Source organism: Myodes glareolus, chromosome 4, assembly GCF_982192425.1.
Source record: "Myodes glareolus chromosome 4, mMyoGla1.1, whole genome shotgun sequence".
Taxonomy (NCBI): domain Eukaryota; kingdom Metazoa; phylum Chordata; class Mammalia; order Rodentia; family Cricetidae; genus Myodes; species Myodes glareolus.
The window spans coordinates 18,172,278-18,189,844 of NC_142029.1; the positions used below are offsets into that span (position 1 = coordinate 18,172,278).

Consider the following 17,567-nt stretch of genomic DNA (forward strand, 5'->3'; position numbering starts at 1 on the left):
ATGAACATGGGCTGAGATTTTTTTTTCCCCTTCAAGTCACTAAAGTATAAGTCTAATAATCACTTTTAAAGCTATTACTGAGACATCCACTCTTCTCCAGATATGGCATATATTTTTATTTTTTGAAAGTAATGTACATTTTGATGCTTTAAAGACTACATTTTTCAGTTTCATTACTATTATTTATAAGTTTGAGTGTATGGCTTTTGTTCTTTTAAACTTCACGCCTATGCCTCCTCAGTGCTAAGAATACAGGCACACATCACACTATACTTGGCTTACTATGTTTTAAAGGGTGGATTTCTTCTCATCAGATGGCTTCAAGTCTAAAATGCTTTGGACCCGAAATTTCATGATTTTACAATAGAAGAAATTTTCATGTAGGTAAAAATTGCCATCTTTTAAGGTGTCATCATTCAAAGGTTCACAAAGATTTAAACATGCTAAAGTGCTTCTGAGCAAAACAAAACTGAGGTTTTAGACATGGGTCAGTGTTTAAAAGTACTGGCTCTATGCTTCAGAGAACTGGGGCTTGATTCCCATCACCTATATGGTAGCTCACAACCTTCTTTAACTCTTGTTTCAGAATATCCAATGCCCTCTTCTGGCTTTCATAGGCAACACACACACACACATACACACACAGAGTACACATACAGATACACATAAAATCAAAATAAATCTTTTTTTAAAAGTGTTTACAAAAAAAATGCTTCACATGTTACCTCCTGCCTATAATCCCAGCACTTGAAAGGCAGGGGTAAGAGGATGGCCAGCCATAGCAACACAGCAATATCCTGTCTCTAAAAAGGGAGTTAAGGGGTGTGTGGTGACAGCCACCTTTAATAGCCAATACTCAGGAGAAAGAGGCAGAGGGATCACTGAGTTTGAGGCCAGCTTGGTCTAAATAGCAAGTTCAAGGCTAGCCAGGACTACATACTGACCCCATGTCTTAAAAACAAAACAAAATCATTTTCTAATTCATCTCCCCACAGCAGGCAGTCCACCAGTGTGAGAAAGGTGTTTGTTAAGCAAGGAGTCTCGCCTGGGATGTCTAAGGCAAGGCTCCTTGAAAGAAGAGAGGAGGTACGGAGAGAGAAAAATATTATCTTAGAATCAACTGGAGAGGCATTTATTTTGCATGGGAATTGATAGATTAGTATATATACCGATACTTTACCAATCTGGAAAACTCATTCCAAAGACTATCTCTCATTCTCTCTACTTCTGTATTTTTCATCTTTTATTAGATAGCTTCTGAATCTTACCTTTAGTCTTCTCCCATTTACTGTAAACTCATTCACTTAGTTACCATTATTTTACATTTCAGTTACAGAAATTGACTTTGACATCTAAAAGACAGTTTGTACTCGTTTTTCCTAGTGATAGCACACTTGATTTAGTCTATGGCAATTCTAGTATTTGAAGTCCCTTGGCAAGTTTAATTAGAAAACTAAACTGAAGGGGCCAGCAAGATGGCTCAAGAAGCAAGGAAGGACTCTTGCATTTACTCCCTAGAATTCACATGCTGGAAAGAATCAACTCCCACAAGTTTTCCTCTAACCTCTATATGCATAAACACATACATACACTTGTGAGCGTGCACGCGGGCGCACACACACACAAAAGCGAATAAGCAAACAAAGTTGGGGGGGTCAAATAAGTAGTTTGAGGTCTTAAGTTTTCTTTCCCTAGTCAGATTTATATTTGGTGCTGTTAGGAAAAAAGAGACATTAACAGTTTGTGACCATCTTAACCCAAGTTTAAAGCTTTAGATTTTCTAAGCCACTTCACTGATGTAAGTCAATCTTCAGGCTTCACAAAAAGTAGTGTATCAAATTCGACCATACTTCATTGGCCTGGTACTCCTTTTTAACTCCATTCTTAAACTAACCCTTCTGGATTAGTATTACAGACTGGGAGTCGTGGCTTATTTTCTCCAGATTCAGACTCCCTTGAGCCTTCCCATCCAATTTTGTATTACTAACACTTTTATGTTCTAGTTTTTTAAAAAGATGTTTCAGGATTTCATCTAACCATTCCCATTATCTTTAGGGGAAGAGCCCAAATTACTAGCAGGGTTCCTGAATCTCCTGTATTTTTCTCTCACATAAAGTTCTACATCACTTCTACCTAATCTTTCCTACCTACTTAACTGTCATTGTTCATACTAGGCCAATATTTTCCTTTAATCTAGGGTATGTGTGTGTGGTGGTGGTGGTGGTTGTTTTCTGAGGCAGGGTTTTTCTGTTTTTATCTCTAGCTGTCCTGAAACTCAATCCGTAGTCTAGGTTGGTCTAGAAATCACAGAGATCTGCATCCCCTGCCTCCCTGAGTGCAGGAATTAAAGGCGTGCACTAGCACCCACCACCAAATAATCTAGAGTAATATTAAAACTGCTTTCCTTAAAAACTTCCTGAGCTGAGTGTGGTGGCTCATAATCCCAGCATTCAGGAGGCAGGGACAGGTGTATGTCTTAAATTCAAGGTCAGCCTGGTCTACAGAGTGAATTCCTGGACAATCTGGGCTACAAATAAAATTTTTTATTTTCCCTTTTCTTTCTTTAGCCACTATGTATTGTTCAATACGTGCTCTTTAACTTTCTTCCCTTGTTTGGTCCTTTTTTCTACCAGAAATGCATAAGTTCTCATGTTTCCGTATCCTCCATACTCCAACAAATGTCATTCAACAATGAATGTTTTTCTACCCAGATCAGAGATAGTTTGTGTATTCCCAAACAATGCTAAGTACCATGACAAAAAAGACTGCTGTCTGTCTGCTAAATACCACACCAACTCAACGTGTATTGTAGACATAACTGATACATCTCCAAAGAATATTGTACTTTATGGAGCTTTGAGGAAGCAGATAAACTACGAACAAGAGTAAAGAAAAAACATTTGTGGGGGATTTTATTGTTTTGTGTTTTGTTTTGAGTCAGGGTCTTACAAGATAGGCCAAATTGGCCTCGGATTCTCAATCCTCCTGTCTTAGCCTTTCTAGTACGGGCATTACAGACATGTACTAACACAATGGCTAGGAAAAATCACTTCAGATAAGGTAACTAACAAAGAAAATTGCTTCAAGATCATACATCTAATAAGTGGAACAACAGAAAGTCTATGTTTACACTACAGTGTGATGAGACATTTATCTATTTCCATCCACAACTGCCCCAAAACAACTGAACTGAACAGAAAAAAAATCTAACTATAAAAGAATGACAAATGTCACTATAAAAGCAAGGTTTCTGAAAAACCAAATTCACTTTAGATTCAAAAAAAACTATTCATGAAACATGTTAGAGAGATTGCTAAGAAAAGCTCTAGTAATATCACAGACATAAGCACTAACTTTACGCCAACCTCTTCACTAAGTAGGTATTAATATTTCATAACAAAAACACAAAGCCTTTTGAAATACATATCAGGAAAGAATGATGACACCATCCTTAGGGATACTTTTCTTTCCTCTGCTCCTTAGAAGTAGTAAGCTTCAGAACAACTAGAAAACCTGGGAAAGACATGAAAATGGTAGTATACACCTAGAGCCCTGGGACTTGGAAGCCTGAGTAAGGTTTACCTCAACCATGAATCTGTGAGATGAGGATGGACAAGCATAGTAAGATCCCAACTCAAAACCTTGCATCTCTTTTCACTTTACACCTACCAGTTAATCCATTAACACCCATTTTATATACTAACAACTAAAATGACTTAAAATTTACAAAGTAGTCACTATAACTCTGAAATGCCAAGGGAAAAGAAAAGAGACTGTTTCACTTGTTTTGAACTCTAAAAGGAATTCCGTATTTGGTATCTTGTTCTAAAATCCGTACAAATAAAACATGATTAACATTCACATCACAATGTTTAATAAAGTTTTATTTAAGAACAGAAAATAGTTGACTAAAATATTTTCTAGAGCCAGTGAAATGCTTTGGTGGGTTTAGACACTTGCTATCAAACCTGGTAACTTCAGTACAGTTTCTGGAAATCATGGGTCGACCCTTAACTCACCGTCACTGGCTCAGATCTCACTGACTCTCCTAGTTTTTCCTGTTCTTCAAAGCCCAAAGCCAGTGTCTAGAATTATTAAAGAATTTTGAAATGACATTTGTTTGTGTGTGTACATGGACACACACACACACACAGTTCATATGTAGAAAACAGGACAACTTGCAGAAATTTTTTTTCTTCCACAGTGAGTTCTAAGGATCAAACTCAGAACATCAGGCACACATGGCAAGTGATTTTTACCTGCTAAGTCATTTTGCCAGAACCCTTTTAAAGTTTTTATTCTACTGACATACAATATGAAAACAGAAACTATGATAAAAAGTAGAAAGGTTAGTTAGAAGAGGCTTTTTTAGTCTTGGCTCCTAAAAAGAAGAAGAGAAAGAAGAACAACTCAGGTTTGCTCTCCCCTCCTTTCTCTGGGGGACTCATTTAGCAGAGCTTATAAAAACCTTAGCACTGAAAGAAGGTTCAAGGGAGAATTCAAGAGAGAAAGAGATAACCATCTTTTAGATGCTGCTGAGCTACTATTCCGCTACTCTCGGTGTCCCATGCCCCTATGCTGACAAAAGTTGCACAGGAATGTCTGTACCCCAGGCAGTAACTGGGCCTCCACCTCCACTTAAACAGCACTTCCTGTGTTTTCCTAGTAGCACAGCTTTCACATCTGATTCTCGGTCTGTAAATGAAATATTTTTGGGAGGTGGCAGACCTATCTGCTCTTAAACAGATAACAAGAAATTCTTTGCCATAGCTTCCCAGGTAACTGGACATCAATGTCTTTTCCACTTACCTCTTAAAATTTGTTTTTAACTGCTAACTTCAGGCTTAAGATCTGAAGTAATGGGAATATCACATAAGAGCTATGAGTGCAAGATAAAAGATTGTTGCTGCAGCTGATTCTCTACTCTGCTTCATCCAGGAGCATGAGAAAACCGGGAAAGTACAGAAAATCCCATTTAAATAATTCATATTGAACAGGAAAGAAAGACATGCGGGGTGTGGAGGACACAGGCAGACACAGAGGGAGAGAGACAAAGAGGGAGAGGAAGAGAACGAGTGTACTTAATGATGGAGCTTCTGCTTGGCATGCACATGCCTCCTGGGCTTGATTCCCCAGCACAACAAAAGAAAACTAAGAAAGGAAAAAAGTCTGAGAAGCTGTTATAACAATGGAAAACAATGAATTTATAAAATTGCCCTTTCTCTACCCTTTATCAAAAATGTTTAATTTTAAAAAATAAATCACATTTATTTTTAGAACGTGACATATTTGTTTAACTAGACTAAGAGGCACAGAGACAAGTAAGAGGAATTAAAAATGTTTTATTTCCCTAAAAGTACCATGAAATCCAGGCACCATGGCTCATTGATGAGTAATCAAAAGACACACTGATATGGTTTGTTATATTAAAAGAAAACAGAGAGGAAATTGAAAACATTTCACAATTTTGAAAAAAATAAAGTACATCAAAATAAGCAGAAACAATACTTAAATACATTCAGTATTACCAAATAAGACTGTGTGTGTGTGTGTGTGTGTGTGTGTGTGTGTGCGTGCGCGCGCACGCAAGCGCATAGTAAGACCCTACCTCTAAAAATAATTTAAAAAAAAAAGTGTACAGGATGGCCCAAACTTAGTTCCCAGGACCCACATGAAGTTATAGGCTCAAAATCACTTATAACTCTAACTCCAGGAGATCTAACCACTTTTCTGGATTCTATGGGTACCTGCACTCATATGCATAGGCTTCTACACACACACACACACACACACACACACACACACACACACACACGCATAATCTTAAAAAATGTAACAAACATTACTGACAATATTGCCTACATTTATTATGTAGTCTATTTAACTGAAGTTCAGCATAAGGGAATCTTCATTTATTTTTAGTTTGTGGAAGATTAATACGTAACCATTTTACTGGTTTATCAGGTGATGCTCTTGGATTTCCCAGAAAGATGATCTTATTACTCACATACAATCTTTCTTGTTTTTCGATTTTTTGATCACTTATTTGAGTTCCCTTTATTTTTCTGCAGAAATTGAACCTGGGGCCTTATACACATTAAGCAATTTCTTTGCCAATGAGCTCCATATCCAGCCTTTTAAAAATATTCACTTTGAGACAATCTCAACAAGTTGCTCAGGCCGGTTTTGAGCTCTCTCTGTAGTACAGGCAAACTTGACATTTTGATAACCCCATCTCAGTCTCTCAAATACTTGGAATTACAGATTTGTGGTAACAACCCTGACTTCTTAACATTATCAGAAATCTGGTTACATCTAAATGGTGGTGCTATCCATTATTTGTGTTTATGGTCTTGTTTTGAAATGGGTTTCCTAACATGTCACCAAGGCTGACCTCCAACTTCATGGGGCTCAAGTGATGATTTTGTAGTGTGTACTTCTAGTGTTTTGGGGTTAAATATAATTTTGATGTCAACTACTAGTTGATAGCATCAAGCTGAGAACTTTTTAGTTTACTAAGAATTTTTATTTTTACTAAATGTTGAGCAAAATCACAATTTCACTGTTATAATTATGTTGTTTTCTCTTCATTAATCTGCTAATGTATTAAGTATATAATAAATTTTTATTGCTAATCTGCTATTGCATTCCTAGAAGAAATTGCAGGTCATTAACTTAATTATTTAAATATTTATTAATTCAACAGCTATGTTTTTAATAAACATGATCTTTCTTTTTTCTTTCTAAAGATTTGATTTATTATATATACAGTGTTCTGTCTGCATGTATGCATGCATGCCAGAAGAGGGAACCAGATCTCATTACAAATGGTTGTGAGCCACTATATGGTTGCTGGGAATTGAACTCAGGACACTTCTGGAAAAGTAGCCAGTGCTCTTAACCTCTGAGCCATCTATCTCTAAAGCCTCAACATGATTTTCTTACACTACCGTTTTTACCTTTTATTAAATTTTGATTATTATTTTGACTTAGATAACACTAATTATATCCTATGTTTCTTTATATTTCAAGGTAGTTTTCATTTTAAAAAATTCCTTAAAGGTTTGTTAGAACTTTACCACACAATCATCTAATCCATTTGGAAGAAAAAAAAATGAGTATTTCACTCTTATCACATTCTGTGATTATTAGCTTACTCTATTTTTAAACTTGTTCTGGAGGTAGGCAAATTAAGAAATTTTCACCTTTAAGCTTTTGAAACTACTGGTAAAGAGGAACAAAGAATTCATTTACAACCCTGAAAAACTTTCTAGCCTAAAATTATGCCCCAATACCCACCCTATTTTTTTGAGACTGCTGGGATTAAAGGTGTGTGCCACCATGCCCGGCCTATATTTCAATGTTTTATTTGTGTCTTCTCTTCTTTCTCCATCACATCTGCCATGAGCTTATATCCCATAAACAAAAGCTACTTTTCTTTGAGAGCAATTGCTGATTCATAGAAAAAGGAAACAAGGTAGAGTTCCCACGCCACCCTTCCCACATTCCTTTACAAATGCAACCTACTTATCAAAATCCCACCAGAAAATGGTACACTCAATGAACCTAAACTGACATTATCACTCAAGAGCCCACAATTTACACTGCATGCTAAGAAAATGTTTATTTTCTAATTAAGTATCAGTCTTTCTACCATGTGGCTACACTATTTTCCATTCCATGAATGGGTGCTCCTACTGTTATATATTCCTCTCCTGCAGTCAGTACTATAAGTAGTTTAGGGTCATACCCTTTGAACAGGTATACAGCAATATCCCACTGTTTTACTGTATATGGAACATCTTTTTTTTTGATATTTTATTTTATTGTCTATGGGTGCTTTGCCTGTAGGTATGCCTATTGACCACAGTGTGTAGTGTCCACAAAGAACAGAAAATAGTAATGGATAGCCTGGAATTGGAGTTGCAAATGGTTGTGAGCTACTGCTTGAATGCCAGGAACTAAACCTGAGACACCCAATGAATCTGTGCTATCTTTAAACCATCTTTAATTTTTTTTTTTTCATCACGGGTATCTGTTAAAGTTGCCAGCTCTCCTCCCGCACCCGCTTCCTTTTCTTTGGGGGTAAAGCTCAGACTGGTTTAGAACTCACCATATAACCAGGTTGACTCCTGCTTCAACCTCCCAACTGCTGGGATTATAGGCATGTGCCCATGATACCTGGCCTTTTTTCCTTGAGGAGCAGGCTACCAACTATGGAGTCTTGACTGGCCTGAAGCTCACATGTAGACTAGGCTTGAACTCAAGAGACTTCCCTGCCTCTGCCTTCGAAGTGCTGGAATTAAAGGTGTGCCATCATGTTGGTACTTTGCTAGTTTTTAATCAGGTTATTTTGTTGTTGAGTTCTAAGACTTCTTTTGTGTATTTGGGTTACAAGTCCTTTCTTTAACAGCAAATTTTTTTCTCTCCACCCTTGGTTTTGATATTTCCATTTTTAAAATTCACTTTAAAATTTTCTGATTTATGTATTTTTTTAATTCTCTAGATCAATCATGTCTGCTTTTATGTTAAATATCCTACCTGCCTGAGTTTATTTTTGTAACTTCTTGCTTCAAAAGCTTGATTCCATTTCATCTCATGCACCTTCCCCCAAATCCCACAAGAATAATTACTAGTTAATAATAATAGTTAATAAGCGAAATAAGGGAACTAATAGTACCCACAAAACTGAGTAACGTTATAAAGAGAATAGTTCACAGTGATGGGGAAGGGGCACTCAAGACAGCTAAACACCAGAGAAGATAAAGAAAAATAACTCAATTTAAAAATAATGTTCAGATGTAGTGGGTCACACCTGTAATCCCCATTACTCAGGAGGATCCCTGTAAGCTCCAGCTCAGTCTGGACACATAGCAAGTCCAGGCCAATCAAGCATATATTCAGTGACATGTGGTCTTTGGGGGCTAGGGAAGTAGCCCAAGATGGTGATGTGTATCCATAATACCAGCACTCAGAGATGTAGGCAGGAGCACAAGACCAGAAGGGGCTACATGAGACCCACTCTCAAGAAAATGTTAGAATACAATGAGATGGCTCAGAAGTTTAAGATGCTTGCTGCCATATATGATGGAATCAGTTAGATCCCAGGGACTTACATGATAACAAGAGAAAAATGAACACTAGCAGCAATCCTCTGACCTCTACATGTCATACATTAATATACAGACACACATAAATGACTGCCCCCCAAAAGACTTTTTTAAAGGACCAAGAAATCAGGGATGGAAAAACGGCACTAGCTACTGCTTACCAAAAATATAAATTATCATCAACTTACCAAGCTGAGTGGTAAAGAGGAAAGGATAAAGAACAAATATGTAAGTGTTTTTATCATACAGAAAAAGGGTACAGACATTGTACCCATATATAAGTATCATTTTATGTCTGTGTATAAAAACTACTAGGAAAGCTGAAATGTCAAACATGAACATCCTCAACCCTTCACTTCTCCTCTCCTCTTCCCCCTTCTTCCCTTCCTTGTACGCCCCCACGCTGCCAGTTTTGTCAGGCGATCTTGTCGGTTTTCAGTTTCCCTTTTGAATGAGTACATATCGTATTTATCTTTTGAGGTCTGGGTTACTTCACTCAGGATAGTGTTTTCTAATTCTATCCATTTGTATGCAAAATTCAAGATGTCACTGTTTATTACTGCTAAGTAGTACTCTAATGTACAAATGTGCTACACTTTTTTTAATCTTCAATTGAGGGGCATCTAAGCTGTTTTCAGGTTCTGACTATTATAAATAATGCTGCTATGAACATAGTTGAACAAATAATAGTTGAGATGCAGGAAGGACAGATATGAGAGCAAGGAAAGAGATATCTTAATTGAGGGAGCCATTATGGGGTTAGCAAGAAACATGCCTCTAGAAAAATTCCTAGGAATTCACAAGGATGACCCCAGATAAGACCCTAAGCAGTAGAGGAGAGGGGGCCCAAATTGGCCTTGCCCTGTGGTCAGACTGATGATTATCTTAAACATCACCATAGAACCTTCATCCAACAACAGATGAAAAAGGAGGCAGAGACCCACATCAGAGCACTGGACTGAACTCCCAAGATTCAGTTAAGAGTGGAAAGAATGAAAATATGAGCAAAGAGGTCAAGACTATGAAGGGTTCATCTACTGAAACAGTTTACCTGAGCTAATGCGAGCTCACCAACTCCAGCTGAACTGGGAAGGAACAAGCATAGGACCAAACTAGTCCTTCTGAATGTGGTTGACAATTGTATGGCTGGGGCACTGGGATTTATCTCTACTGCAAGTACTGACTTTCTGGAATCCTATTCTCTTTGAATGTATACCTTGCTCAGCCTAAATGTAGTAGGGAGGGCCTTGGACCTTCCACAAAGTAAAGTGCCTTACCTCTCTTAGGATTAGATGCAGGTGGGTGGGAGGGCGTGTGGAAGGAATGGAAAGGGGGGAGGGAGTGGAAATTTAAATTGGTATTTTAAAAATAAAAATCTAATAAATTAAAAACAAATCACTTCGAACCCCCCCCCCAAAAAACCCCCATGAACATCAGTAGAGAATAATAAAAGAAAACCAACTTGGTGGCACACGCCTTTAATCCCAGCACTCGGGAGCCAGAGGCAGGTGGATCTCTGCGAGTTCGAGGACAGCCTGATCTACAAGAGCTAGTTCCAGGACAGGCTACAAAGCCACAGAGAAAGCCCTTCTCAAAAATAAACAAACAAACAAAAATATGATAGAGTGCAACTTAAAATAGAAATAGCGAAATCTAAACAGAAATTAAAAAACAGGAATATATATATATTTAGAGCTTTTAAATTTCTTTTAAAGTTACCTTTATCTTGTTTAGAACAGTTGTATTTAAAAACAAATAATCAATGAAGGGTGAATATTTAGAATTAGAAAATACATAAAATGCTTTAAAATGAAACATAAGTGATAACAAAGAACAGTATTTAAGGGGAAAATGTGTTACAAAAGAAAATTCAAGACTATAATGCAAATTGAAAACTCTTTTTCTTAAAAGTATCATAAAATAAACCTCAAAGTAAGTGACAATAAAATTAAGAAAAATTTTTTCTTAAAAAATAACACTGACAAAGATAGCAAGACACATTTCGGGGGGTGGGGAGGTCAGAACAGTTAAGTATTTATCCTTCACAAGCTCAGGGAAAGTTGAACACAATGCACTTAAGACAAGGCTTTAGAGACCAACAAATAAGTTCAAGTCTTTGTTACAAAACTGAGCTGAATAACTTAACACTCAAAACAAGTTTCCACATCAAGTAGTGGAGACAATAGTTTCTAGTACTAAAAAAACTGAGGAGAAAGGGCATGGTGGCTCATGCCTTTAGTCCCATCAGAGACAGAAGCAGGGGCAGGAAGATCTGTGTGAGTTTGAGACCAGTCTTTTCTATATAGTGTTCAAGCTAGCCAGAGCTGCAGTGAGATTCTAAAAACAAAACAAAAAGACAACCAAAAAACCATCAAAAGGATTAAATCAAATAGTATCTAACAGAAAGTTCTCAATAATTTACTATTAAATTATAACTCAGATACAAGGTGTATAAAACGAGTTACATTTCTAGTATTACTTAATACCAGACTTACACAGCACTTTGAATATGAAAGTAGAATGCGAAAATTTTTCCATTCATTTCTCACAATACTCATCAGTTCCCCAAAACAAGCTGCAATTTTTACAATTAAGATTGCTAATGAAGTTAATAAGAGTAAAATGAAAACTGTTACCCTGACAACAGCTCCCAAATACCCAATCTAAGGAACTAAGAAGGAGGTTAATACTGTCAGTCTCCATCCCAGTAACTTTTATTCTTTTAAAATTAGATATATTTTGAGAGGCAAACTTTGTAAAACATCCAATAGAGTCGAATCCTGCTCTAAAATCAGAGAACCAAGCGAAGCATCTAGTCTGACAGTTAGAAAACCTAACCAACTTCTCATTTTTGTTTTTCCTGAATATCATTTATATTCCTGTTATAGATTTAAAATTCATGAATAATAAATCCTAAGTGACTAATAAAGATCTTATGTTCCAAAAAAATTAGTAAATACTTTTAAAAATCTACTTTTAGTTTGTAATACTCAAGAAGATATATCAAATAAGCTGAAATAAAGTCTCTATTTCAAATATTTCCAAAATAAAGCAGAATTTTAACATGAATTTCCTAATACTAACTTCACTGCAAAATTTTCAAAACAGGAAACAGTAGCAATTATTACTTACACATTGGTTTGTTGACTATTATGTAAATCAATTTTTGCTTGAAATTCAGTTCAATGGGCTTTCTTTGTTACTTTTAAGTACAAAGCTAACAATACAAGTTCCTTACCTTTCCATTAGCTTCTCTTTATCCCAATTGAAGTGGCTAAGGAGTATTCTCGTGATAGTTGCTGGATTCTGAAGAAGAAGGGGGGAAGAAAACATTTTGAAGTAATTGTATCTCACTGATCTTTTTTGTATGTGTGTGCCTTTCTGTGTAATCAGGCTGGCCTTCAATTCATACTTCTCTTAAGCATCGTTAGGTGCTGGGATTACAAGAATGCACCAAACCCAGCTCTTTCAGACATGTAAGAACTTCTACGCTAAATTTCAAGTTCCCTAATAATGCACCCAAATTTCCTATCCCAATATATTTCTTTTATGTACCATTGCTGAAAGCACAAAAGCACTGCTGTACCAAGTCTCACACACAATACCCTTTTCCTAGATAAACATGTCCCCAAGGAAATATAAATTTTTAGTTGTATGATCAAGATTATTTAAATAGTTTTCCATATAAAACCTCATTCTTTATATGGTTCAAAATAAGCCAAAAAGAAAACTGATGGCAAAGTAATTATTGTAGTAAGCTAATAAAGCCACCTATACCTATAACCTCACCTGAGGAAAGAAAGAATGAGCCAGGCAGTGGTGGTGCACATCTCCTGAATGCTGCAGATGCAGAGGCAGGCAGATTTCTGTGAGTCTGAGGCCTGTCAGAGCTGTTACAGAGAAACCCTTTCTTGAAAAGAAAGAAAGAAAGAAAGAAAGAAAGAAAGAAAGAAAGAAAGGAGGGAGGGAGGGAGGGAGGGAGGGAGGGAGGGAGGGAGGGAGGGAGGGAGGGAGGGAGGAAGGAGGTGGAGGGGAGAGACAGAGGGAGAGAAAGAAAAAAGGAAGAAGGGAGGGAGAGAGGAAGGGAGAAAAAGAAAGAAGTCAGTCCATACTACATAGCAAGACCCTATCTTGAAAAGCAAACCAAAAATATAAGGCATTGGTTAATTTGTTGCACTGAGTACTTAACAGACTACCGAATCAGTACTCTAAATATAATTAATAAACTCTCTAAGACCAAAGTATTGAATTGTTCAAAGTTATCCAAAGTGTGTTTGGATATTTTTAACCAAATATTTAATCAAATTTTGGACATATTTAACCAAACCAACAAAGTATCTGTACCATGCAATGAAAGATACAGTGTGTACTCTTGGAGTGCTCTTTCACATTAGGTTATTTATAGAAGGAAGAGTTAGAACTCTGAAACCAAAGTTTCCTGTTGTCACAAAGATTCCCTCTTCCCATTAAACTAGCAAGTTTACTACTGGAGCACAACGCTTTCAAAACTGAAAACATAATGGGGCATGGTGTGCTGGCTCACTTGCACTCTTAAAACTTGGGTGGCTAAGGCAGAATTCCTGAGTTCCAAGCTAGTCAGTGTCACAGAATGAGAACCTGTCTATAAAACAGAAACTCAATAGGGCTTCAGTGATCAGGGAAACTTGATTAATTCAAAGATATGAGCATTCATGATAGTGCAGGAAGCAGAGCTTAAACTCAGATCTGTTCTACTTAGATTTCATATAAAAATTTCTACATCAAAGAGGATTTCGAAAAGTATTTCTACAGTTTAAAATTTCCTCTCAATATGGTTAACAATGGTATTAGTTAAGTACTGATTTAAAATAATCTAATATGGGGACTGGATAGATGGCTCAGTGGTTAAGAGCACTGGCTGCTCTTCCAGAGGACCAAAGATTCTCAGCAACCATATAACAGTTCACAACTGTCTATAACTCCAGTTTCAGGGGATCGGACACCCTCACAGACAAATACAGACAGAACACCATGCACATAAAATAAATAATTTAAAATAATCTAATATAAAAGTGTCATGAAAGGTATCTCTACCAATTCTTCTCAACAATACCATTTGTTGCCAAAAACAAATAAACAAATACTACACACATTATCCCCACCCCATTCCCCACAAAAGGCCAATCACCAAAGTAGTATTATACGCATCCAGGCATATTTTACTAGTCTATCTCTTAATTCTTATTCAGACATCCTAAGAATCTTCCTTAAAATCATACTCCAGAAAAATACGAATCTCTAAGAGTTAAGATATAAAAAGGAAAATGACTAAACTGACCCTAAATCTTATTATGGAATCAAAATTAAGTCTCCTAATACTAACTAGACTTGCTTCATTTTAAGTCTATGCCAGGTAGTGGTACACACCTTTAATCCAGCACTTGGGAGGCAGAGGCAGGTGGATCTCTGTGAGTTCCAGGCCAGCCTGATCTACAAGAACTAGTTCCAGGACAGGCTCCAAAGCTAGAGAAGCCCTATCTTAGAAAACAAACAAACAAACAAACAAAAAACCTTAAGATTCTCCTCCCAAGTGCTAGGATTACAGACTACTATGCCTAACTTTAAAATCTTTATGACTATGAGAAAATTAGAATTAGATTAGGTTACAAAATTCATCTCATGCATTGCTTAAGTATAAATTCTAAAGTATAATCTAGCTCTATTGCCCCTTCCACTATAACAAGTAGCAGAACAAGAAGGTATATTACTGAGTCATAACTAACCAGCCATGCCTTAACAGTCTTTACATTCCCCACTAAAAGGTTATTCAGAAGATGAAGCAGTCAGAATACAAAGAAGCACTAGGAACTTCCTTGGGAACTAAAAAAAAGTTCTGTATCTTAACAGCAGGTCCCATCAGTCATGAAGTATATGTTCCAAGATCCCGAGTGGATGGCTGAAACTACAGACAGTAGCAAAATCTACTTAGAAGTACTGGAATACTTCAACAGTTGATGATATACCCAGGTGGACTAAGTGAATAATAGGCAGCGAACACAAACAATAACACTAAAACAGAAAGTAGTACTAGGTCGTGGGGTTGCTGTGACAGACAGACCTGACTATCTATTTCAGAGATGACCATTGAACTTGGGCTTGTCTTTGGGTTTCTCTTTCTGTGATGAAATACCAGGGCCAAAAGCAAATAGGGAAGAGAAGGATTTATTTCATCTTACAGCTAGCTTACAGTCCATCATCTGGAGATGGCAAAGGTGTTCAAGACAGGAAACTAGAGGAAGGAACTGATGCACAGGTCACAGAGGAACATTGCTTACTAGCTTGTCCACCATGGTTTGTTCAGTATACTTTCCTATAGCATCCAGGACCACCAATCCAGGAGAGGTGCCACCCACAAGTGAGCTGGGCCCTCCTGTATCAATCAATCAATCAAATGTACCACTTGCCCATATGGCAATCTGGAGGTGCATTTTCCAGTTGAGATTTCTCTTCCTAAATGACTCTAAGTCTGTCAACTTAAATTGACATAAAACTAGCTAGGACAACCTGGAAAAGCCACCAAGTACTCAGAACTCAAAAGTCTGCTCTGCGAGAGCTTTGAAGAATGCTGAGGGCTATGAAGATGATAGAAACTTCTCCCTTCAAGTTTCAGAGAATGTTTTGCGAGTCCCTTCAAGAGTACTGGAGTTGAGCATGGTGACACAAGCCTTTAATCCCAGCACTCAGGAGACAGAGGCTAGGGCTAGAGGATATCTATGTCTGAGGTCAGTCTGGTCTACATGGCAAGTTCCAAGACACGTAGAACTACAGGGAAAGACCCTGGACTCTGTCAGGACCATCTGATATTTTGAATTAAGTATCTGTGCCTCTGGTCAGCAAAGGCTCAAGAATTGGCTGTGATTAACGGGATACTAGACCACTAAAATGAAACCTTTGCTATGATGACAGAATTAACAATCAGCTGTGACTAAGACACCAACATCATAACACACAAGCCATGGTCCAAAGAGGGAGAAACATTGATTTTTTTCATCTTCAGGATCCTGAACTGGGAGCACTTCATGCTGGCAGTTGAACTTGGTAATGTGTAAGCACTTCCCAGGTATATTGGTTCTGAAAATGTAAAGAGATCATGGGAAAATGAGGCTTGCTACTGTGCAGCAGAGTCAGAGTCCTTGAAAAAGAGCCCAGGAGAGGTGACGGTGCAGCCCTGAGGCAGCAGAGATCCCAGCATTTTGGAGATACCAGTACTATGAAGCAACCACAAGGACAGCAGGAGCTGTGGAGTAGAGCCAGTCTGAGTCTATGAGGCAAGCTGTGTGTGCTGCCAACAGCAGAGCTAGAGAAATGAAGCCCTTGGGAATTGAGATCATTAGTGAATCCCCACTGGACTCGGGTTTTGCTTTGATTTTTAACTGTGCCCTGATTCTTCCCTCTTAGAAAAAGTATTTTCTTTTTTCCATTATTATTAGTATTTTACAAGAGCCCACAATTAAAGAGAATAAAATTTTAGGGAAACTGAATACTTTTGAAAAACTTTGGATGTTTTAAAGAAACAATGTTTAAAGTATTTGAATTTATTTTTTATTTATTTTATTTTTTGGTTTTTTTTTTTAAGACAGGGTCTCTATGTATGACCAAGCTGGCCTTTAACTCAGAGCACAAAGATCTGTCTGCCTCTGATAGGATTAAAAGCAAGCACTACCTAAAACCAACTATGTGTTTGATTTTTTTTTAAAGAGTGGAGTTAAACATTGGAATATTTTATATTGTGATGTTAATGTTAATATGACATCTTGGGGACAAATAAGAAAAGAAAGGTCCTAGTAGAATACTGATGTGTTTGTATGTTAAGCTGACAAGGGATCAATTACTCTAGCTAATTTTATGTCAACTGACAAAGGCTAGTCCTTTGAGAAAAGGGACCTTCAATTGAGAAAATAACCACCACCACCACCCCTCCCCCGGCCAGACTGGTCCATGAACAAGTCTGTGCCATACCTGGTGGATAAGATGATTTTTGAATTGTGTAAGCAGTAAACTGAGAAGCAAGGAAGAGCAAGTCAGTAAGCAGCACTCTGTGGCTTCTGCTCCAATTCCTGCCTCCAGGTTCCTGCTCCAGTTTCCCTCAGTGATGAACTTATGAACTGTGAGGTGAGAGAAGTCCAAACACTTTCCTATCCAAATTGTTTTTGGTCATGGTGTTTTATCACAACAATAGAAACCCTAAGACATCATGCATGTATGTGTATGCACAAAGCCGGGGAAGGGGGGAGCATGCGCACATGCAACTAACAGAGAACTTTGAAAATAAATAGCAGGTAGACTGTATGATGGGAAAGGTTTAAAAAAAAAAAAAACAACAAATAAGATGGTGGTGAAGTTGGGTCTGGAGGGCAAGCCTGTAATGCCTGTAATACCAGCTACTCAAGAGGCAAAGGCTCACAAATTAAAAGCCAA

General features: G+C 37.4%; 1 protein-coding gene across 2 annotated transcripts in view; it reads right to left on the reverse strand.

Moving 5' to 3' along the window:
• Nucleotides 1–17,567, reverse strand: part of Arih1 (ariadne RBR E3 ubiquitin protein ligase 1) — a 102,607-nt gene that overhangs the window by 59,991 nt on the left and 25,049 nt on the right. For both annotated transcript variants that reach the window (XM_085689151.2, XM_085689150.2), the window contains exon 2: nucleotides 12,349–12,416. In XM_085689151.2, coding sequence (XP_085545277.1) covers nucleotides 12,349–12,416 — 68 coding nt within the window. The remainder of the gene's footprint in view (nucleotides 1–12,348; nucleotides 12,417–17,567) is intronic.